Source organism: Habropoda laboriosa, unplaced genomic scaffold (assembly GCF_001263275.1).
Source record: "Habropoda laboriosa isolate 0110345459 unplaced genomic scaffold, ASM126327v1 scaffold148, whole genome shotgun sequence".
NCBI classification, from domain to species: Eukaryota; Metazoa; Arthropoda; class Insecta; order Hymenoptera; family Apidae; genus Habropoda; species Habropoda laboriosa.
The window spans coordinates 518,744-542,446 of NW_017100279.1; the positions used below are offsets into that span (position 1 = coordinate 518,744).

A 23,703-nucleotide genomic window follows, 5' to 3' on the forward strand; every position below is an offset into this window, starting at 1 on the left:
TTAATCATTTTCTAGGCGTATTTCGTGCGCATCAGCCCGCAACCATTCACGTACGCGTGTATGCACACTTCCGTTTCTAAATATTATAAAAACTTGTTAACAAAAAATTGTATGGAATTAAAATGATCTCTGAAATGGTCGTAGTAATGATAACTGTATCGTATTGGGTCGTTCATTTTTCTGTTCATTTGGGAGATAGTGAGTTAGACGTACTATTTGGGCATTTTTAAAAAAATCAAATCTTGTATTTTTAGTGATATGCGAGAGGGTTAAAGTTATAGCGGTGTGACAATTTTTTTATTCTGAGAAACCGGGAATGTTATTAAAAATGATAATGTACATAATAAGTAATAAATTCTACAGCATGAAATTTGGTACTGCATCGTATTCAATGTTACCAGAAAGCCTGTCCCAATTCTAACTTACTTCGCTTGTCTTTTCAACAGTTTCGAATATGTAGGTTGCATTTCAGCACTTGGGTCCTAATTTTCGGAAATGTCACTTACACCACTATGACTTTAACCCTCGTATGATACTAACTTTGGCGTAGAAATTTGAAATAACTTAAATCATAAAGTACTTTGGGGATGCAACTGAAATTTAAGAATTCGAAATAACTTGAATCGTAAGATACCTTCATACGAGTATAACAGGTGTCCTAACCACTCGCGAAAATTGCACGTTGTCTCAATCTTGCCCACAGTGATGCGATTATCCCTTCGAATCCCAGCGTTCCAGTGTCGTTTCCGTTCGATTTTCTCCCGACAATTACGCTCTCAAAGGATACACATCAGTGCAGCGTCTAATGAAGTTACAGGTCGCGGCTCGTTACGCACAACTCGACTACCTTTGACGTCTCATAATCGTTCGCGGAGACACGAACAGTCTTCTCCTCCGAACGACTGGTTCAACGTTCAACAAGGCTAACGATCGAACCGGACTACTACCCGTTCAATTGCTCCGTTAATGCCTAACCGAGGAATAATATCCCGCCTTCCGTGCAATTATCCGTGTTTAAACCACCGGTTAGAAGAACCCGCTTATACGTTTTATACAGCCGTGCATTCGTTAAGGAATTGTTAATTCCACGTAATTAAATTATCAACCGGGTGGTAACTGGCTCGGCTGCGTAACCAGAGGATAGAAAAACCGTGTAAAGTCCGCGGAAGGAAGTTATTCGGCTGCGAATCAAATTAATTGCCATTTTATTTCCGACCATACGATAATTAACACCTTTCACGAGCTTCGACTACTCCTAGGCCGCCTCTCTATTCGTCTCCCACGAGATTAATTCCCAGCTACGTTGACGTCGGTTTCAAATCGTAAATGTTTAACTCGTCCGCTTCTTCCGATTCGCGAAAATATCTCCCTTGCAAACAAGCTCGTCCCGAGTTCAACCCTCTAACTCTACGTCAATATTTAGCTTTTATTTGGAACGGTAGGGTGGACAATTCCGCCGAGGGATAATTGACGAGGAGGGTTCGGCTGAAATGCCGTTCCGTAGCGACCAACGAAAATCCGTACGCGGTGAATTCACGTTTAACCTCGAGTGTACGATTCAAATCAATTGGGCCGTAATTGCGGTCGCACTGTCGGATTATCGAGTCCACTTCCGCCGGTGGATTCTAACAAGAAACGTCCTTCGATTCTGAGAATCTCTATCTCTCTGTGCGAGTGTGTGATCCTGTTAAACGTTCGAACGGCAAAGTTTCTGTGCCATGATCCTCCAGTGATTATTCATGCGTTCGTTTAAGCTTCGAGGTACGCAAGTACGGAGCTTGTTTTTTCTTTCTTTTGGTTGTTTGTGAAAAAAGAATTTCGGTATAAATTATCATAATGGATCGTTCGAGGGATAATAACAAGCTAGAAAGTTATAGATCGATTCCGTGGGTAGTGGAAAAAGAACGAAAAATGAGTTTGCATCATGGAAGAAATGACAGTGCGAGTCACTGTCGTACAAGTAGTACTAAATAGTCACTTTCGATGCAACCACGAATCGATAATCGTCTACTTAATCTTATTATACCTATCCCGAGTAGAAGGAAAAAGGTAGGAAAGGAATGGTTCTAGTAGCTCGAACCGGTAGTTTATTCGCCGCAAGAAACACTCCGTTTAATTCAGATCATTGACATCACTTGCTGACTGTTACGCTCGGAATCGCTTATCAAGTGGAATGCGATAGAAAAAGACGTGGATTTGAAACACGGCCGGGTAATAAGCGAGTAAATACTCGGTTCGCAGGAATTAACCGATCCCTGTCGTTTCACTTCGATCGTTATGAAATATCAAAGTTATTACACTTACGCACGCGAGGCTGTGAAATAAGTGTCGATTTCACCTGGTCCTGATCGTTCGAGCGCTAATAAATTTCAATTATTTAACTGTAATGCGTTCTTTCGTTCGACTTTATACTTAAGGTCTTTGGGTCAAAAATGACCCCAAAAAAGGCCTTCGGGTAAAAAAAAAAAACACGCAGAAAAGGTCTTTGGGTGGAAAAAGATTCCAAGTTTCTGGGCCGAAAAAGACTCGAGAAATGGGCTTTGAGAAAAGATCTTTGAGTCAAAAGAAGTCCCGAGGAAAGGTCTTTGAGTCGAAAAAGGCCCGAGAAAAGGGTCTTTGGGTCAAAAATGACCCCAAAAAAGGCCTTCGGGTAAAAAAAAAAAACACGCAGAAAAGGTCTTTGGGTGGAAAAAGATTCCAAGTTTCTGGGCCGAAAAAGACTCGAGAAATGGGCTTTGAGAAAAGATCTTTGAGTCAAAAGAAGTCCCGAGGAAAGGTCTTTGAGTCGAAAAAGGCCCGAGAAAAGGGTCTTTGGGTCAAAAATGACCCCAAAAAAGGCCTTCGGGTAAAAAAAAAAAACACGCAGAAAAGGTCTTTGGGTGGAAAAAGATTCCAAGTTTCTGGGCCGAAAAAGACTCGAGAAATGGGCTTTGAGAAAAGATCTTTGAGTCAAAAGAAGTCCCGAGGAAAGGTCTTTGAGTCGAAAAAGGCCCGAGAAAAGGGTCTTTGGGTCAAAAATGACCCCAAAAAAGGCCTTCGGGTCAAAAAAAAAAACACAAAGGCCTTAATTTATATCAATTTTCATTACCAGCGCACAATACGAACCTATACAATAAACTTCCAATATACCATTAAGGAAACACAAACATGATCACAGCAAAAGTTATTAAAAAAAACAAGAAGACGATGGTAGAAAAATATCGCACAAGACTTAAATATCTCCAATACTTTTTATCCAACAAATCGTTTCTCAGGTGTGTTTATTATTTATTGATCACTCGACGGTACCAAATGTATCGCTACCTAAGCGTACAGAGAAACTTCCCCCCGTTTGGAAAAAGATATCTCGCGTTAGCCTGTGAATTTATGCAGCCGGCAATTCGCATGCAAGGTTAACGCGAAATAGTCGATCGTTCTGGTGGTGGTGTGCATGGAAAACGGGATGCCTGGAATACCAGAAATCCGATTTCTCAAGGCGCGAGAGCGAGCAAGCTCGAGCAACCATCGGTCTCGTTGGTAAACTTATTAACTGTTAGGCATCGCGGCCAGGAACACAGGTTATTAAGCACCCAGCGGTAATTAACGTAATTACTTTCCGGCCGTTGCATTAGCGGCGACGCCGCGTCGCAACGGCTCCGCCAGGGTTCCTTGGCCAATCACCAGATGCAAATCGCGCGACTTCACGAATTTCTGATAATGAAATACGACGAACGACCAGTCGTTAGTTATCGCGATGCCGTTCATCTCTTCTCTTCTTGTCGCCCGAGACAATCTTCCATTCGCTGTGATACAGCCGGGTAGGAACGAGGCTGCTGCTGCATTTTATGCAGCTTATTTCTCCAATGATTTATTCCGTGTACGAGAGTATTTTGCTTCGTGGAAGCTGAAGCCTACTTGCAACGGAACTTCCTTTTCGTGTATAATAGTTTTATAAGCACCTATCTCGATAGAGAGAGAGAGAGAGAGAGCGAAAGTGCAGCACGAGAAATAAGTATTATATTCACGGAATACCGATATTTTATATCTCCTTTTTTCCCAGACGAATTTACCACGATTGCGCATGGTAAACGGTAATTTATTTTCAACCATTCTTTCCCCAACGTAAATCGCGTTTCGTCACATTGTGTGGACACGCGCCTATTATTCACCTTCTCCTTATACGCAGTGAATTAAAAAGGACGTCTTTTCAAAGGCAGCCTCTAGTATTGCCCAACGAGCGTTATTAGAAAACTTAACAAGCCTCGTTCTAGGAAGTATGCAATTTTCAAACACGCTCCGAACCATTACGCAAACCATTGAAATCGTTCGATTTTTTCCTAAACGACGTGTCTTTAACGATATTAAAGTAATCTTCGAGTATTACGTAAGTGTTCCTCACTTGCATATCCTCTTTTGTTCTTTCCCCGACACGTGTGCGCGATGCGAAAAGAACGATAGCGATGGAAAGAAGAAAGAAACGAGAAGGGAAAGGCTGGTGCGTCGATTTGAAGAAAAGAAAAAAAGGGCAACCGGTCTTATTGGATGAGACACACGTAATATTTCGTAATGTCAGTTGGCTAACGAACGCCATTCACTCGAAACCCCGACAAACATATCCGCTGCATCGAACGCGGCCGACTCGTTTCACGGCGCGATCCGCGGAGGCACTCGACGCGGCTTGAATGGCCGCGCGTGTGTGCCAAGTGCCGCCGCGTTAGAATTAATACGCCGGCGTTTTCGTTTGAACGGGGAAAGTAAAGGAGGGAATAAATTCCGAACGCCAATAGAACCTCCTCTTCCCACCCGACCTTCCTGGAAATCGTGTTTCATTATGCATGGAAAACTGATAGGCCCGACACTTCTACGAGAATTTAAATGCCCGCCATTTCTTTCGTGTCAGACCTCGGGAGTTTGAGCTACCGATCAACGAGTACAAGTTTCTAATTAAATTACCGATGAAATCTGCGGTGAAAGGGATGATTCGTTGTATTTTCGTTTTAATTGTGGCAATGCTGGAAAATTTGCTTAGAAATTAAAGGAATATCGGGAGGAGCACAGATAACAGATTCACTGTTCTTTCTGAACTTCGCCTCGCACGCATTTCCTTCGCCTTTTGTCATAATAAAAAAAGTGCGAAAATAACATTTATTTAACCCTTACGTCGATAACCACAATTGTCTACTTCATCGTCCAGTTTTAGTAATTTCCGAAAATGACTAATTTTGTTATCAGAAAATTCTGAATTTTCACCGGGAAGATCAAATATTTTAAGTGAGAAAATGTGTAAAAGAGTACCCAATTATTGACACAAGGGTTAAAATTAAAAGGAACAAGTTCTCAAAGGAAGACAGGATACAACTTCCTTCAAGAAGAATCCTCAAAGGCAAGTGTCTTATTTCGCACCCCCTGCATACAGGCAGCCCCTTAAACGTGTACGGTAACACAGCAAATCCCGTTGCTCCGCATACGAATTTGTCTCCGGTACCACTTTACCGAAACAATCTGCTTCGAACACAAACCAATCTCGCCGCCACCTTGTCGACGTAATCTGCCAGAAACACGACGAACCAATCTTAGACCGTTTCCACGACTGTGTGTCGTTCAACGATGTAAACGTTCCTTGCCCCTGAAATGTTCTTCGACTACGTGAAGATGGTGCATCACGTCTCTATCTCGTCAGAAACAGACTCGTCAAAGGTCCATAAACCGTAAGTATTGGGTGGAAGGAAAAGTTTGTAGCAGTTGTCGAATCACCTGGACCAGTTCGTAGCTTAGAAAGATGACGAGATTTGGGAGGATGGAATCGTGAAACTGCTTCAAAGATGGGACAAAATGGGATATACATTATTGGCCAAAAGTTTGGGATCACTGTGCAATGCAAATTACACAAAAATTTTAAACTTTTTTAATGAATTTTTTACCATTCGAATCGATCGAAATGAGATAAATTACTATTGATCTTTGTAATGTCAATTTCAAATCTATAAAAATTCTAAATTGTTGGCCGGGAGTGTATGTGATTGAATAAATAAATCTCACGACTTAATCCTCTAATTCCGAGTGGAACTCCAAAGTCCCGTACATTCCAACGAATTTCTATTAACCCTCTAAGTCCAGGGGTGTTTTAAATTTGTACAACTTTTTCCAAGGTTGAAATAGTCTACTTTATACTTCGTATTCGGCGGCTACTCATTTGAAATGCATGAAAATGTGAAAATCATGGATTTCTGGTACGGGACTCTGGAATCCCATTCGAACTTAGAGGATTAAAAAACGCTCTAGGAACTTCTGTTCCAACCCAATACATACATACATATTAGGTCATCCCGTAAGTTCGTACCGAAAATAAAAAACATTTCACTGAAAATCCATAAAAATTCTACAACAACGACACAATGATCTTACCAAAAAAAAAAGAATAAATAAATAAAAAATAGATTCGTTGGAAATATTCATCTAAATCATAAAATTCGACACGAACTTACAGAACGACCTAATACACAAGCCTGCCTATTCAAATCTCCTTCCTTCGTCGAATTACAAATTGAAACACGAAGTTAGGCGAATTCACCGATACCGAATGATCCTATCCCCGCAATGATCTTCGTGTCCGGTATGTTAAAACAGGCCCTGGAACGAGTACGTATGGTGTATACGAGGGGGAAGCCTCTAACGAGTGTGTCGCAGGAAACGAAAGGAGTGGAATGATCAAGGCCACCGAGAGAGAAGTGAAAATTTCGCTTTTACATGAAAGCCGAGGGATCGGTCGAGTGTACGTGTACCACCAATTGCCGGCTTGCAGCACATCAAAGACACACAGAGCACACCCGTTATCCAGCATTCTATTCGAGCTTAATGCCTCGTGCGTAATTGCTCGCGACGAATCTTTTGTGCGTGTACACGGCCAAAGGCCCGCCAACCCCTGCAGCCTTACGTACTTACGTGTACGCACCGAAGTCATGCTGCACGGTAACGAACCTCTTGTGCCGCATAATGAATGGCGTTACGTAAAAACCACTTATACGCGTGCATACCACTGGAAAAGAAGCTGTTTCCCTTGTTTTTTATCTCGTTTTTTCCCCAGACACCTCAACTTGTCTTCGATCTTCATACTTTCTTCGGACTTGTCCATCGATCGAATCGATCCGATTGCCTCGTTACTCGCAACACGAACTTTCACCGAACAACTGATAATCACCGGTTACGTAGGTACATCAGATCCTCCGCGATAGTTGATTTTAATAGCGAGAAATTACTTTGTACACAACTAATCGATGACTCGTGAAAGTTACGCTCGCGCGAGTATCCGTCTTTTTAACTTTCCAAGCGGAGATAGGATGGAAATATTGGATGAGAATGACAAGGAATGTTAGAAAAAATTGCGGGTCAAACGGTGTACAAGAGGGGAGAGATATTTAATCAGCGAATTATTCGCAAGGTTAGGGTTCGCGTGACGCTCGACCCGTGAGATAACACGGGAAGGTTCAATCACGAGACGTGTCTGCGTACAACGTTAGCATACGCGTGATGTGCACACACGCTGTTATGTTAATAACTTCGATTACCGTGTCTGGGCAAGAAGCTAAATATTTAAACCTCCCCGGCGGACGGTGTGTTTATTCGATTGAACAAAGAGCTTTGTAGTCGAGATACTCTTACCGAGCTCGAAAGCTCGTTACTACGATTACAGAGAAGTCTCTGGAATTTCATTTTTAATCCCACGTTTATCCAGTGAATTTTTATGCCAATTCAAGAATTTAGAATTCTTACTCTCTCGCTCGCACTGTTTTAAACTTTCAAACCAGCGAAATCTCGTTGCTGGATCCGAGATTAAGCCGAGTTCGAAGTTAACGAGACGAGATAAATCGAGCTTCTTTCGTTTAATACGTCATCTTTGCAATTGTGAAATGAAAATTATTAAGCAGCGTTTGCCGATGTTGAACAAAGGAGATATTTCATCGAGCGTGGATTTTTTTTGAACAAAAAGAATGCCGATAGGACGAATGTGAAGTTCCTCCTCGTTTCACCAGGCATTTATCAACCAAAGAGCAAACGGAGATATATCCGAGGGTGTATAAACGTTCGCAAGAACTTCCACGACAGGCCAATATTTAACTAATGACCAGAGACGACAGAATTAATTTCGAATTAATTCCAAGCCCGGCCTCGGGGATTACAGCGATCATTGCGAGGCTTGTGTTCGCCCCTCGATCAACATAATTACAGAATAATAAATCGCGGAAACTCTTACCCTGACCCAATCCTTGGGCCGCCGCGATTCGTTACGCGCGGGATGAAAAGGTTAAACGCGAGTTTAAAGGGGCGTGCATAAAAGCGACAGGAGGTATATAAAAATTAAGATGGGACGCCGATGAAGCCTCGGTGGAATTCGCTGACGCCCACCAGGCTTTTGTATCCAGGGCCCACGTGCCAGTTTCATGAAACGTGTGGGCCTGTTGCAAAACACCTCGGCGCAGGTATTCGTATCATGTTTTCGAAGTGCTTTCGCTTCTTCGAGCAGAATCTTTCAATTTTATCAGAAAGAAAAAGAGTGAAATTTAAGGAGAGCTTCGGAGCTTTAATATGGAAGCTGTGCTCGCGTCTGGGGTCATTAAGTAGCAGTTAGGTGTTCTATAATTAGTCGGGTGAAAAATTGGAAAAGTCAAACTCGTCAAATTTAACTTCCATTTCAGGTGATTCTTAATTATGGAATTAAAAAATTTATAAGATTACCAAAATTTCATTTGACCGATGAAGTGCTAGTCTATGTGTAATTTATATTCTGAGTGTGTGCTTTTATAAGCCGTGTTCACGTCACGGATCATTAGCTACCAATCAAGTGTCTGTAATTAGTCAGCTGAAAAATTAAAACAGTCAAACTCGACAAATTTAACTTTCATTTCAGATGAGTCTTAATTAAGAAATTAAGAATTCATAGGATTGCTGAAATTTCATTCGACCACTTCATTGTTAGTTCGAACGGGATGCCGTGTTCACATCAGGGATCATTAGCTACTAATCAAGTGTCTATAATTAGTCAGCTGAAAAATTGAAAGTCAAACTTGTCGAATTTGGTTAAATAAAATATGTAACTTTCATTTCACACGATTCTTAATTTAAAAATTCAAAAATTCACAAGATCGCCAAAATTTCATTCAACCATTTCATTGTCAATTCGAAGGAATGCCTTATTCACGTCAGAGATCATTAGCTACAAATTAAAAATTCAAACCCCTCAAATTTAGCTCTAATTTCTCACAATCCTTAATAGAAAAAATTCCCAAAATCACCAAAGTTTCATTCGACCAACTTCATCGTTAATTCGAAGGAGTGCCGTATTCACGTCAGAGATCATTAGTTTACCAACCAAGCGTCCATAATCAGTCAGCTGAAAAATGAAAAAATCAAACTCCTCAAATTTAGCTCTAATTTCCCACAATCCTTAATAGAAAAGGTTCCAAAATTCCCCAAATCACCAAAGTTCAATTCGACCAACTTGATCCTTAATCCACACGTATATAATTCGTATTCCGAGTGCAGTACGGTTTCGAACGGAATACCAATCGATTAGTTCAACGTCCCACCTTCCAGACGAAGAATCCACCGTGCGGCAAGTTTGCAAGTATAATTTGCAAGGCACACTTGACGCGTCGTGACGCTCCCCGAACTTTTCCTTTCGTCGAAGTGTACAAAAGAGAGCAGCGCACTCACCGAACACGCCCTTACTTCGTAGCCGTCGCGGCAATGCGAGCCACGAAACCAGGTGCAAGCGTAAAACGGTGCAATTATGCGGTCTAATTACGGAATAGCACGTCTGTCGGCATATATATATATATATACATCTTCTCCCCACACAATTGCACTCGACTAAACGCGTGTGTATCCATCCACCTGCACCTAGAGAGTTATGACTACCGTGGACGAATTACGACCACACGATCCACGGTCTCCCCTATGGAACGTATAGTATAACAGCGTCGTTATACTTTTAAGGATCTTACACAATTTCTTCGACGATTGTTAGATTTTACGCTGGTCGTGGTGAACACTTGGATCGTTTCTTTCAACGATCAACGGTAAAACCGTTTCCAACGGACGCGTTTATTATCGAGCGGCACTGTACCGTGTCAGTATCGTAATTCAATGGCGATCGTAGAATAGAAATGTTGGAGGAGCCTTGGAAAAGAAACGGTGTAAAGTTGTTCCAAGCGGTCTTCCGGGTGTAGCTACTGTCTTTCAGGAAAGTATTTAGCACTGATTCAATTTTAAGTTATTTCTTTATATTGTGATTTATATTTATTGGTGGCTTTAGGTTTTCAAGAAAATTCGCGTCGATTTTTAAGTAAATAAGTGAATTCAATGCTTTAACGCTATAATTCATTTATTTTATAAGTAATATACAGTTTCTCAGAAATTTGGCAATTTTATTCTGCTAAAAAGGTGGTTTTTGCTTTTTTTCTTACGATCGAAATTTCCTTCGCTAAATTTTGCAAACTTCGAGTGAATAAGTTGTTGACGAGGTATTCTGTAATCGAGTAATTTTCCAAATAGAAATTTTCTTTTCACTTCCCCACAAAATATCGTATTTACAGACTAAAAAATTTTCATAATTTTACGATTGCCTAAATTTTCTTCAAATCCGGTAAGAATCCTAATATTTCCGAAGAGAAGTATATTTCCGTGAAACAAGTAGCCCGATATTACAGCGAAATTCCAATTCACTAAACAAGACACGACTCGCTGAACAAGAAAGCATACCTAAAATTCCTCCGGTTCGACGCCAGCCCCTAAACAGGATATAAATCGTCGCCATTTTTCCCGCGTTACGGTCCCGATACGCTTTTCGGGACATAAACCATGGGATGGGCTTCATGATCGGGCGTGGAGCGTATTCGACGTAGCCGAAGCGTGCCCTCCCCAGTGAACAAGAAGAAATTTATGGGAGCCAACAGTTCACTCCGAAGCGGGAACAAAACGATCGATCTGTTGTGGCTCGTTTAATCAGAACGGTAGCAGGTGGTTGGCAACGTTCCGACTTCTGTTCGAGTAACACCATCGCGAGAACTAATATTTCCCCGAATATAGCCGATTCCATTTCAAATTCCGACACGTATTTCTCCAACTCTTGACCCTTTCTCGTTTTAACACTTCGCATTGGAACTGTCCACCAACACTTTTTTCTTTCTTTTTAGGCGTCAAGTTTTTAGAAACTATACGATGCACTGTGGAGTGTTTTATTTAAAACACCGGTCCAAATTCAAATTTTTAAACTTAATTAAAAAAGTGTCTGTATGCAACCTAATATGCTTGCAATATTGTGCAAAAGTTGTTTAAAAATTGATGGTAAATTTCTGTTCCCTGCTTACATATATAATTTTTTAATCGAGAGCTTCAATATGAAAATTTGATATTAAAATAAATCACGCATGTAAATCGGCTTATTTCTGGATTTTTGGTTCTCCCGTCAGTTTTAATTTATGAAACTTCATCTAAGTGCATTTGCCTGCGCTAAAACTAGTAAAATAATTTTTGACAACTGTTTCATACAAATACTCTAAAAAAAAAAAAAATCTTCTAAATGTGCTTCGGGATCTAGGAAATTGTGAATGAACGCTATCAACGACGAGCTAATTATTCTAACCCGAGTTCGGTGATCGTCGTGCCTCTACACTCGCACAGATCCTCGCAATCAAACGCTAATTCCTCTCTCCTCTGATTGCAAATTGAGTCGAACTTTTGAACGGTATTCGATTACGTTTCAACGACTTATTGGCCGCCTTCGCAGCTGAAAAATTTCGTGGATCGCGTAACGAGGTCGACGACCGAAATCGAGTTCCAGACGTAAAAAGGACTAATTGCGAAAGGAGAGAGAGAATTTTTAGGAAACCCGGAAACGCTCCAACTATTCTGCCATCAGTTCTCTCCTTTCTCTCTCTCTCCCCCCGTTTTCATTCAGTTTTCTTCTCGCAAATTTTAATCCCGACAAGCAACGACTTAAATGGTTCCTGAAATTACTTCGACCACCGTGAAATTCGATCGAAGCACCGTTGAAAATTTACTTTTCGACCTCGAACAATCGTTCGGACAACCACGAGAGAATACGAACGATAGAAATCTCTCGTCTGGAAAGATTTCTATACCGTGGGACGTGTCTTTGATTTTTCTCTTTAAAGTCACCTTTATCCCGGCGGAATCTTCTTGCGAGATTAGCGACCGATATTGGATCCGTCGTGAGATAGATCTCTAATTACTCGAGAGGAAACAAAAGTAGTCCGATCGTTTGTTCAATCTCCTTAAATTGTAGCTTCTTCTAATCTTCTCGCTATTATACCTCATACTTACGTCACCGATCCACGTAGAACACTATAAATTACAAAACTCCATTCCCAACCAGATATTCCTGATTAAAGTTAACTCACTTCTCTTACAACCTGCAAGATAAATTCCCTTTAAAACGTCACCGTACTGAAACGCAATATTTAACGCTGCTTTTCTACTCTTTTCCCTTAATTCCTCCCAGCAATTCCTTCGTAATGTGAAGTCGTAAATTTGCTAAAAAGAAAAAAGAAAAACTACTGGACTGGAAGCGTTAAATAAGAGGAAATAAGAAGTGGCGTGGATTCGAAGAGAAATGTTAGCCGTAAGAGGGGTTGGAAAAATGAAAATCCAGGATGAAAGGATTTTTTCTCTCTCTCTCTCTCTCTGGAAATTGGATCTTTTGCGTAATCTCTTTCAGGATTCGAGCTGGCAGCGCCGGAAGGGAGGTGAATAAAAATAAAAATAAAAAGAATCCACGTGCATCACGTGGATCTACGTTAGGAGTGTTGAACAGGGGGGAGATCCTTCGGGCTTCCGGAAATGATATTATCGTTGTATTCGCATAATGCAACGATCGTACAATGAACGCGTGGGCACCCTCGTCAGAAAACACAGGATACGGTTCTACAGCGAGAAACAATGAGATTTCCTCTCTGCTTGCGAAAGCTACTTGCCCACCGCGCTTATTCCCGCCTCAATTAGATTCAAATCGGTATTAACTTTAAGGCCTGCTCTCACGGACAGCGTTCCCTTTCAACGTCGATACAACTTGCTCGTGTTACATGCGTAAACAGCGCTTGAAATAGCGTACAGGGCGATCCATCTAACCTGGCCACCTTAATTATTTTCTTTGTTAGTGGATCGATCCAAATTTTTCGCGTCGTAGAGCGTACGATTTCAAAGAATCTTCAAAACGACGATTTTTAATTTTTTCTGATAAATTTTCAAGGCTAGTGTCAATTACAGAGCGGTTTCAAGAGACGTTTCAAAGACGTTTTCTGTATCTGTTTTTAAAATAAATTTTCAAGGCTACTTTCAATTTTTGTATGCATAATCCTTTAGTGTTCCTCGTCTATCAGTTACCTGGTATTGAGACGAATTTGACGACCCCAAATTTGCACGCAGAAAAATTGAAACTGACTGAAAATTGACTCTGAAAACATAAATTAAAAAAAAAACAAAACAAAACAGAAAAAATTTAGTCATCGCTGTATTTTACGAAAATAATTGAAAACGATAGAAATGGTCAGGTTAGATGGATCACCCTGTACATTCGTTAAAAAAGAAAAAGTAGTCCGTTTGCCAACGCAATTGTTACTGCGGTTTACTAGGAATATTACAAGTTCTGCACGATGGTTTCTTTACCATTTTCCACCATGTCAATTATATTCCTCCTGTGTTCCAATGTCGTTAACTGTTTTTCCAAATCTGTGTACAGCGGTCGAGAGGCACGCTGTATTATTATAACCACACGGAAGCGATCTCTCCGGCGTTCGTTTCAGACAGACGCAAAGGGGGGTAATTTTCAATTATCGTAAAGTTCGAACCCGCTGTACACCGCCTGAATCAACCGAGCTACGATTTTCTGTTTTCTCAATTATCCAACCCGCCGTTACTCTCCGTTTCCATCGTTCCCTCTGTTCAAACCACGTAGAATCACGCTACGAGACACGAACAAACACTCTCCACAGCCTCCACCGATCTCGCGTAATTCCTCCAACGCTCCATTTTATCGTCGTTAACAGCGAAGAATTTTAATTGCTCGTAAACGCAACACTTAATTGACTCGCGATTTCATTTACTTTATACGTGTCTTACTCCCATTCCGTTCGATGTTTGACTTTCAAAATCGCAAGTGAGCACAACGTGCCTTAGAAAACGTACATTTTTTCACCGTCAACTTTCTTCGCGTTTCTCGACACGAGAGGATCAATTACCAACTGTCTATTTGTCCAAGCTTTCCCGCGTCACCCTGCTTTTCCTATCAGCGTCCAAAGGATTACGCTTCTGCCTCTATCGACACGCGCGTTGGTGAATCCGGAAGGGTAGCGGAAACGACGCAAAGGGATGGTAATACTTCGCGGATGATCGCGCGCTCCGCAGAGAACAAAAGGAAAGAGTTCCCTCTCTTCTTCTTCTCTCTCCCGCAATTACGGTTACACGGGATCCCATCCGACGGATCGTTCCATTCTTGCTTCGTCGTCGGAGGAAAAACAGAGATTCGATTCCGTGACTGGAAGCGCTCTTCTGCCGAGTGTTTAACGAAAATTCCACACGTTTCGAGGTAGGCGAGAGAAGAGATCGCCGTTGCTGTTACCATTACCTGAGTGTAAAATCATTCCTGTTCCCGGTTTTTCCGGTTCCCGCGGAACAACGTAAATCTGCCGTTATTTAGGCGTAACACCAAGTCGTCTAGCGCGGTGAATTCGAACGCGAATGATGGATTAATCGAATTAATTCGTCGTACCGTATTATTTCACGGTTTGTCGTCCCGTAGACGGAATTACCGCGTACGGAGGAATACGCGTGGTGAGAATGGCGCGACGGCCACCGGCTGCTGATGTTCCCCGATGGGTAAATTGGCCGTGCGCCAGATTACTTCCAGAGACAGGAGAAAAAGAATCAGTGGAACGAGACGGTTTTAACCAGCCCGCCTCGCTGCAACCGGATACGACAATTACGAAGAGATATTTCATCGGTGGAATGGCTAATACACCTTCTCCGGTTTTCCTGTCAACCGTTCTATTAACAAGCTCACATTTTTCGCGGGTTGTTTAAGGACGCTGTTTCGAGGAATTCGAGGGTCTCTATAATTTGCTTTTTCATTCTTTGAATATCTTTGTTAGGAGTGTTTAAGAGCTTTAACACTATCAAGGTACTGTCGAAGCATCGCCCAATATTCTTTGAATTATTTTCACTTACATTCTTAATATCTATACTTTTTGCAGTTAATTAATACGATAGATGCCTGCACTTATGCACACCTAATATTTATTAAATATTCAAACTGTATAGTTTTTATGATGCATTATACGTAGATAATAGTAAGTAGTTCTATCACAGATAGATGCGTCACAGATATGTGACGCTGGTAGCGAACGTGCTAATTCTGCTTTAATTTGCGTGGAGGAATGTACAGGGGGTTTCGTTTAAAGGGGTCAAGGGAAGATTTAAAGGGGTGTGTGTAAACAATGTCGAAAAAAATTATTCTAATACGTGTCTTGCTTGAAATTATGCAACTTCTGTTTTCGAGTAATTTTTGGTCGTTGTGTTATGTATAGGGTGGTTCACGAAATGGGAACATGTCACATATGTTTTTTGGTTGATAAAAGAATTTTAGAGGAAAAAGGTGAAGACTGTATATTTTACAGTTGCTATATTTTTTTAAACGAAAACATACGGTGTGAACAGGTATGAATAAATATAAGAACTGACGGTAGTTCAGTTGTCAAAGTGTACCTATTATTTTTTAGACAGTTCTCTCGAAGTAATTGAAAGAATATTTAACAAAATTTCAGCGAATGTATAAAATTTTTCTGTAAAAGTACCTTGCTGTTACTAAAAACTAGAAATAATCCTGTCACATCAAATTCCAGAATTTTCTAGGATTTCCCTCTTTTACCCTGATATTTCAAATTGCAAGAATCTTCACGTTCAATTTTGCAATTTGCCCAAGTTTCCAACTACTCGCTAATATTTCATCCACCGTTCGTCCCGTGAAACGAGACCGTCTTTACAAGTCAAACGAAATCCGTCTTCTTTCCGTATGCCGTTTCTCGTGTCCCGTTAGAAGCGAGTTTTTCGCAACGGTCGCCGTGTCCGACGACCAAACTCTCGCCTGAATACGTATATACAAAGTATCCTGTGTGTACAAGGAAGCGCTAGGCAAGTTTCCTTGACGAACCATCGATCTGTGAAACTCGGCGAGAAGACCACCCGCGTTCGAGGGCCCTCGAGAAATCTTCACGAACACCGTACACCTCTCTTCATGGATACTCCATTACGTCATTCCTGTCTGCATCGTCGCCTCGCGGCTCTTTAAAAGCCGGAAATCTTTGGCAACTTAATTGTTCCGCTGTTAGACGAACATCCTACGGGATTGAAGCAACGTCGATCAACGGAATTAAAGGTCGAACGGAATATTTTTATCAGGTTGCGCAACTGTTGCTTGTGCGATCGTACTGTTCGATCGTTCGTCAGGATTGTAAGTAGTGATTAAAGGTAACAATCGTTCCACCATTTGTCCCGCTCATTCGTCAATTACGCAATTCAGGGGATTATCGACACTTTAACTGGTCGAGTAATTTCGAGAATTGGTCTATGGACGTATTTTTAGGACGAGGAAAAATGTGTATTACTATGTCGTGTGATTTACCGTGTTTGATGAATTAATTCCTGCAAAGTCACAAAGTCGCGGAATTCCTGAAGGGAGAAGTACAGAAATTTTCGGAAGGTTCGAAAGAAATTGTGAATAATGGTAGAGAATTTTTTTTTTAAATAGTAGATATTTTTTTTTTTAACGACATAAACTGTTAAATTATAATCTGTTATATCAAATAACTATAAATCATTTTTTTGTTGACAGCAAAGGGTTAGTAAGCACCCGCTTGTGCTTCATCCTCTGGATTTAGTAGAGTCATTGATTAATTCATATTAAATACTTAGAAAACAACAGAAATTTTTCGCACAAACTTGTGGTCCAACCTAATAAACATATTCCCAAAACGCAGTCAAACTGCTAATAATCCATTTCACGAAGAATTACCGTGAAACTACCTTAAAAATCGCACTTTTCAACAAATTCCATCCAAGTATCAGCGTTATTCGCCGTCCGAGCCGAGGCTTCCTCGGTTCACGCGTATTATTCAAATGCGCGGAGAGCCAGAGAGAAGATAAACGTAGGAGGGAATCGCGCGAATATAGAAAAAGAGAGAAAAACTCGTGTCTTTTGATGAGACACGGTCGCTAGGTACTCCATGTGGCATGGACTGCTACTCGTCGTCGTTCCAAAAGGGGACAAAAATACGACGTGGAGTAATTTTAAAGTTGCGCCACAACGTCTCGAGGCTTGACATTGTTGGGATCCACATGCGAACGAGCACGGAAAAATATTCTTGGGACGAATGTAAGCGGAGAAAAGCGTGCATAATAGCCGGCGCCGTGAAGACGAGACGAAATTATTACCGTGTCCTAGGTGACAAAGAATCCTCACCTCGGCCTTCGTACTCACGAAACGTGGAACTGGGTCAGATATACGTGTATATGTGTGCTGTAGGGCTCTTGCCTGTTCCCCTACGATGGCAGTCGCGGAGAACGCGCGAATTCAAGACCTTAGCGTAGCATTGTCAACGAGAATATCCCGAGACGTGATATCGTTTTCCAGCAACTCGGAAATCCATCGCAAAAGTTCGCGGAATTAATTGCGTCCCGGTATTTTCTTTCGGTAACAACTTCAATTGAGTTCGAAGCGGTTCCGGCTGTTGCTGTTTCCTCCGAGGATAAGCAAGTAAGGGTGGTTCGAGGAGAAGGGAATTTTGTGTCGTTTCAATTACAGTTTTCATGGGATTAAGGATGATTTGAGGTGGTACCGTTATTATAACGAAATTCGTCTCAGAAAGGGATGGAATTTTTTTAAATAATTTTATCAATCACTATCATTGTGCGAGAATGTGTCATCGCTCTGTAACTCGGTTTGCCTTCGTTCATAAAAAGAAAGATTGAGATAGATTGCAATTTTATATTTCGTTCGATTAAGCAAGGATTGATAATTGTTATAAAAAACGTTTGAAGGTAGTAATGCAATAGTATAGCGATGAAAAAATAAAATATAAATGGACGCGTAATTTCCGAGTCACGGATCAAGAATTAAAAGAATTTTTTATTAATCGTTAGACAAGTAATTTACTTTAAAAATGAAATATTACTTATACGGCAGATTTCGACAGAAGGAAAATTAAGGTAGATTGCAATTCTGGCAAGAATTAATAATTATAACAAAAAAATTTCGAGTTAAAAGAGTTTTTCCCAGAAGATTCACAAAACGTGTTTAACCAGTTCCTTCCAAGCTAATCCTAATCACGCCAAATTCGTCCCTATTCGATCCTACACTATTTCCCACTCACTGTCACCGCGGCGAAGTTTCGTTCCGCATTTCTAGGCTGTTTCACCTGCGAATTCGTGCAGCCTTCGTTGCGGTGGCCGTCTAGCCAGGATTTACAGAGGATTTGCCGGAGTTACGAGGCGGCTGGTGCATCGCGGTGACAACGATGCAACGTTCGAAAGCCAGGGCGAATGCAACGCGATGCACTCCGCATCGGCACGCGTATTTTATGCGTGACGCAGGATCGCACTGAATGGACAGTCGCTGCGGAAAGGATGCGGTTAACCTCGCTAGTTTCGTGTTTCCTACGAAGGTGAAACTCTCATGCACACACACTCGCGACGATCATTCACGAGGCATCTGGAAATATTACCTTTTTTTTTTTTCACGTCGATAAACCACACGGGTGATTTTTCCATATCAGGAAAGAAAAAGAAATGAAATTTCCCAGGGGAATAATTTCGAACACGTCGTTCTTTACGAATAACAAATAATTCATCTTCCACGAGTGCGAACCATAGTAACTACACGCTAAGTATAGTTTGATCCATGCTAATGATCAACAGTAGCTACTTTTGTCCAAGGCTCGTCCATGACGCAGGCAACAACATTAAAAGCTGTTCCATGGAAGCGTCATTACCATTTATATTACGATAAATTTAAAATTGAAAACAGTCGTTCCAAGACTACACGAAGATAGATCGCCCGCGCTACGTAATACCGTTTCACGAAAAGCCGCGTAAATTGGATCGTAAAGTAACTTTACTCGAAGGCCATCTATTTTAACCTAATAGAAACGCATTCTTCTTCTTCTTCCTCCTTGTAACAAGCCAAATGATAGAAAACGCATTGCCTTGATGTATATACGATCGTTTGCTCCGTTATTTTCATACACTCTAACGACGTCTCGAAATATATTTCAACCGGTTAGACGATTAGAATCGTTTCTCGATTTAAAGATTGCACACACACACCTAGATTTCCCCTTTCTCGATAGAACGCATTACAACAACCATCTCTCTCCTCAGACGCTCGTTTCTCACCGATAATCGCGCGCAAGTCCACCGTAAAATCATCTTCAACCCTTTCTCCGTTCGAGATAATTGCCGACGAAAATTTAACGCTCGCGCACGAGCTCTGCCTCTCTTTACGGATGTTTATATCGTCCGCTCGCGGCAGGAGAAGTACAGAGAGGAGATCTTCCCTGTCCTCCCCTCTGTCTCCTGTGCACCACAGGCAGGTTCTTCCAAGACCAGTTTTTCTTTAATGCCGCACGCCGGTGCGGCTCTCTTCATGAAGCAGTTTCTGCTGAAGCAGACAATGGACGATGCGAACGAGGCAGCCTCGGGGGGCTCGTATTTCATTGATATTGCATCGTGAATTCCCGACCTAAATCACATTCTGATAGCCAACCAACCCTCCGCTTCTCTCTCATTCTCCTTCCTCTCGCCTATATTTTTGCCACCCCTTTTCTAACCCTTTCTCTCTCTCTCTCCCTCTCTTGTTATTCGTAAACTCCTCCCACCCTTACTTTTCCCTCACCGTGTATCACATCGCGAAATTATTCACAAGCGGAGCCCTCGAGGAAACTCGGAGGAACTCGAGCCGCCTCCTGCCGAAGGCTTTCATTCGACATCTTTCCACGTTGCATCTGTTCACAGCCGTTTCTTCTGCCGTGATCGCGTGCTTGAATATTCCATTCGGACCTCCTTACCGGCTCATTATGGCGCAACATTTATGCAGCGTGTATTTTATACGCGTCTAGTCTCGTACCTCCGAGCACGATGCTCGTTTCGCCTGACAAATCGTTTCTTTCGTGTATTACGTGATACACCTACCGTTCCTCTCACGTGTTGCGCAATCCTAGGCTAGATTTAATTTCACGCTTATCGTAATCGGGAAGTAGAGAGAGAGAGAGAGGGAGAGCTGAGAATGGGAATGAAATTAAACGTCGGAGGCGGCGAGTGATTTAGTTCGCTTCTGTGCTATTGTTACAGCGACTGCACGAAGAGTTGAAGGATTCTCACAATTTTTTCTTATTATTCCAAGAGAAGAAGTTGTTTCCACGTGAATTTTCATTGATACCCTAATCAGACGAGACCGTACCATACGAAAAGTTTGTTCCTTCCTGGCTAACGGAAGGACGATTAATCTTCGTTCCCGTCGAATTAATAATTCATCCTAAACCACCCTTTAGGCTTTCACGATTAATCGTCTTCACGCCTAGACTTCCTCTTCTCTCTCTTCCGTGCTATTTCCCATCGTTCGTCTTCCCCCGCGCCTCCTCTCTTTGAGAAATTATGCACGAGCCTTCTCAGAAACACAAGATGCGAGAAACCATTTCCACCCATTATCTCCCGGTTGAAGGAAGAAACGAACGGAGAAGTCCGGTACGTTCAGACATTAACTAAACAAGCGCACAGGACTCGTCTGTCCTGTTTAAATTCATACGAACGAAATAACTTATTCCACCTCGTCCTACCTTTTTTCTGTTTGAACAACGAATTGCCCGTGCACTAAGCTGTTTTCATTTCACCGTCACCTCGGCTATGTCTATCCTCTCTTCTTGTTCCGCTCGTTTTTCCCCATTTCGTCCCCGTCGTTCGAATCGCGGCGAGGAATTATTCGAGCAAAGAACCTCGGGGAAAAAGTGGATCGAGAATTCTTTTTATCGCGGGCATCTGTTTCGAGATCTCTTTTATAGGCGGGAGAGACTGTTATGGGCCGAGCAATCTATTGATTGAAATAATGGGTAGCATTTCACGAAGCCTCTTTAGACGTTCGATCGTGCAAGGTAATGAATGATCAAATTGCCTTCCCAACCGATCCTATTATTCAACCATTTCTTTCGTCGTGTCCCTTCCATTTTCTCCGTCTCGTCGATAGGCTTGATTTCCTTCTTCGATATAAATTACCGAATGAAAAGCGTAATTGCGATCGAACAGAAAAAAAAAGGAAAAAAACCGATATCAAAACCTGTTCCCACGTTTTCCTTCTTTCTTTCTCGAATTAATTAACCGGTAACGACAAAAATATCGTCGACCGTTAAAACACCACGATCGTTCGCATCTTTATAGTAGACGAGCGAGGGAGAGAGAGAGAGAGAGAGCTAATTAAGCGAGAGGATCAACGAACACAGTTTTTTTCGGCGCTCGTTTAATTTCACTCGCAGGCTGTAATTATTCCGTTCTTGTTAACAGAAAAAGCGTGATTAAAGAGAGGGTCAAGAATCGACGGGCGACGACGTCGTCGGTTTGTAGACATTTCTGATCCACCCTGCTGACGCGTACGAAGTTAATTAGCGCCGAGTCACCCCTCCTCTAGCCGCCCTTACGACGAAAACCGTTTTCCGATATGAAAGATCGATCACCTGCGCACGTTTTCACGACAGAGAGATTATCACTCTGAATCTAACTTCGGCGGGACTACAAATTACCTAGAGAACGCTTTCCTTCGATTCCAACAGATTTCACAAGTTTATCGTCGCGCGAGAAATTTCACCGTTCCAACAGAAACAAGCTAAATCTCTCTCTCTCTCTAAACGTTGAAAAATTCTGTTTAAATTGTAGAGCAATAATAACTCGCGTTAGCGTCCCGAAAGCTGTATTTTCCTGCAAGGATCGCAAAATACCAGTAGTTCGCTAATAAAATTCAGGCAAACAACGCAAATTGGTGGAATAAACGGTTTCGCTCTGGAGTTCGGTTAATCACGTTCGAAATAACCCCACTAATGACTCGAACGTGATTTTATAAGCGTGTGTGTGTGTGTGTGTGTGTGTATGTTGAACCGCTTCTAGCACGGAACAATGCATCACCGCCAACTTTTCATCGGGCAATTAATAAAACGAAATTTACTTAAAACCAGTCTAACGGTGTTAGACACGTTTACACAAACGGGGCTCTCCCCTCAACTTCGCGTTCGCGTTTCAACGCCGCTTAACACGATTCGTTTGGCCGCGTTCACGGTAGAATCTCGTGCCAGCCAGCCGTGAATGGATTCGATTAATTTGGTCAGCGTGTCTCGATGGAAAGTTCTTAACGTTTTCAACATCGAACCGTCCTTTTTTTCCCTCCATGTTTCGTTACGTGTGTGTGCGGTACAAAGTGTTTATCGATCGCGGGAGAAATAACAGGTAGTAGAAGTCGCGGGATTCGTTTCTTTTCTTCTCTCCGGTGAAAATGTTGCGCGAGGAACAGCTCGCCTGTGTAATTACGTCGCGTGCCGAACGAAAACACGACGATGCTCGGCGAAATTTATAACGCGAGGTTGCACCAACTCTCGCGAGATCTTTTCGCCAGAATGTGAAATATCGCGTCGCGATAACACGACGAATATGGAATTTAATAATGTGCACATGCGAACCTCGCCGCAACTTTGTATCAACGTACCTTTATTCGACAACGTTCGATGCTTGTTTAACTTGCCGCTCCCTTGTGCACGTTTAAGTCGAGTGTTCATAGCGAGTGTGTTAAAAACACGTGCAATTTCTTCTCCAAGATTTGATAATATGTGAAGTGGAGGTTCGCGTGAAAGAGAGTACCTTCGTTGGGAGATATCAACTAGCTGACGTCGAGTGTACACAAAGTGGTATAATTTTATGGAATAGCAATTTTTCAACGATAACCAGAATTGTCGCCCACTTTATCGTCCAATTTTAGTAGTTTTCTGATTAAAAAATACTAGGATAGGAAATGTGCGAAATAACAACGATCCGGCCGGATATTTCAATCTTTTACCGGGAGGATCAAATATTTCAAGTGAAAATTATGCAAATGAGCACGCGGTTATTGGCACAAGGGTTAAATAGAACGAATCTGAACTTCTCGTGAATTATCGAACAATCTTCGACTTCTGTCGAAATATTCCACAGCGTTAAGTTCACTATCGTCCAAATCCCCCCGAATACCGCGTTAAACGCACAACCTCAGAACGACAACAGAGCATAAGGACACTTCGTGTGTGTCCCGAGTGTTGTCGTTCTAAAAGTCACGCGAACCATTGGAATACGCGTACATTCTCCAGCGATGATAAGGGAGAGAGAAAGAAAAAGAAAAAAAAAAGAAAAGAAGGTAGAGAAAAAGGTTGTTGAACTCTTACTTGTTGGTCTTGGCTCGAGCCATGTTGTCCCAGCTACGAGCAGGGTAGTTCAGCTTGCTAAAGGACAATTCCCTCGATAAATAGGCGGAGCAGTGCCAGCTGTGTCTCCAAAAGATACTTCCGCTCACCCTTTCACGGTTCTTCAACGACGACACCACACCTTTCTCACTCATTTCACTCGGCGAACAATTTTATCGGCCGCCTCCCC

At 41.9% G+C, this 23,703-nt stretch overlaps 1 protein-coding gene across 1 annotated transcript in view; it reads right to left on the bottom strand.

Annotated features, from left to right (window-relative positions):
• LOC108573547 overlaps positions 1-23,703 on the bottom strand; it is a 123,542-nt gene that overhangs the window by 48,849 nt on the left and 50,990 nt on the right. The window contains exon 8 of the mRNA XM_017936010.1: positions 19,530-19,540. Coding sequence (XP_017791499.1) covers positions 19,530-19,540 — 11 coding nt within the window. The remainder of the gene's footprint in view (positions 1-19,529; positions 19,541-23,703) is intronic.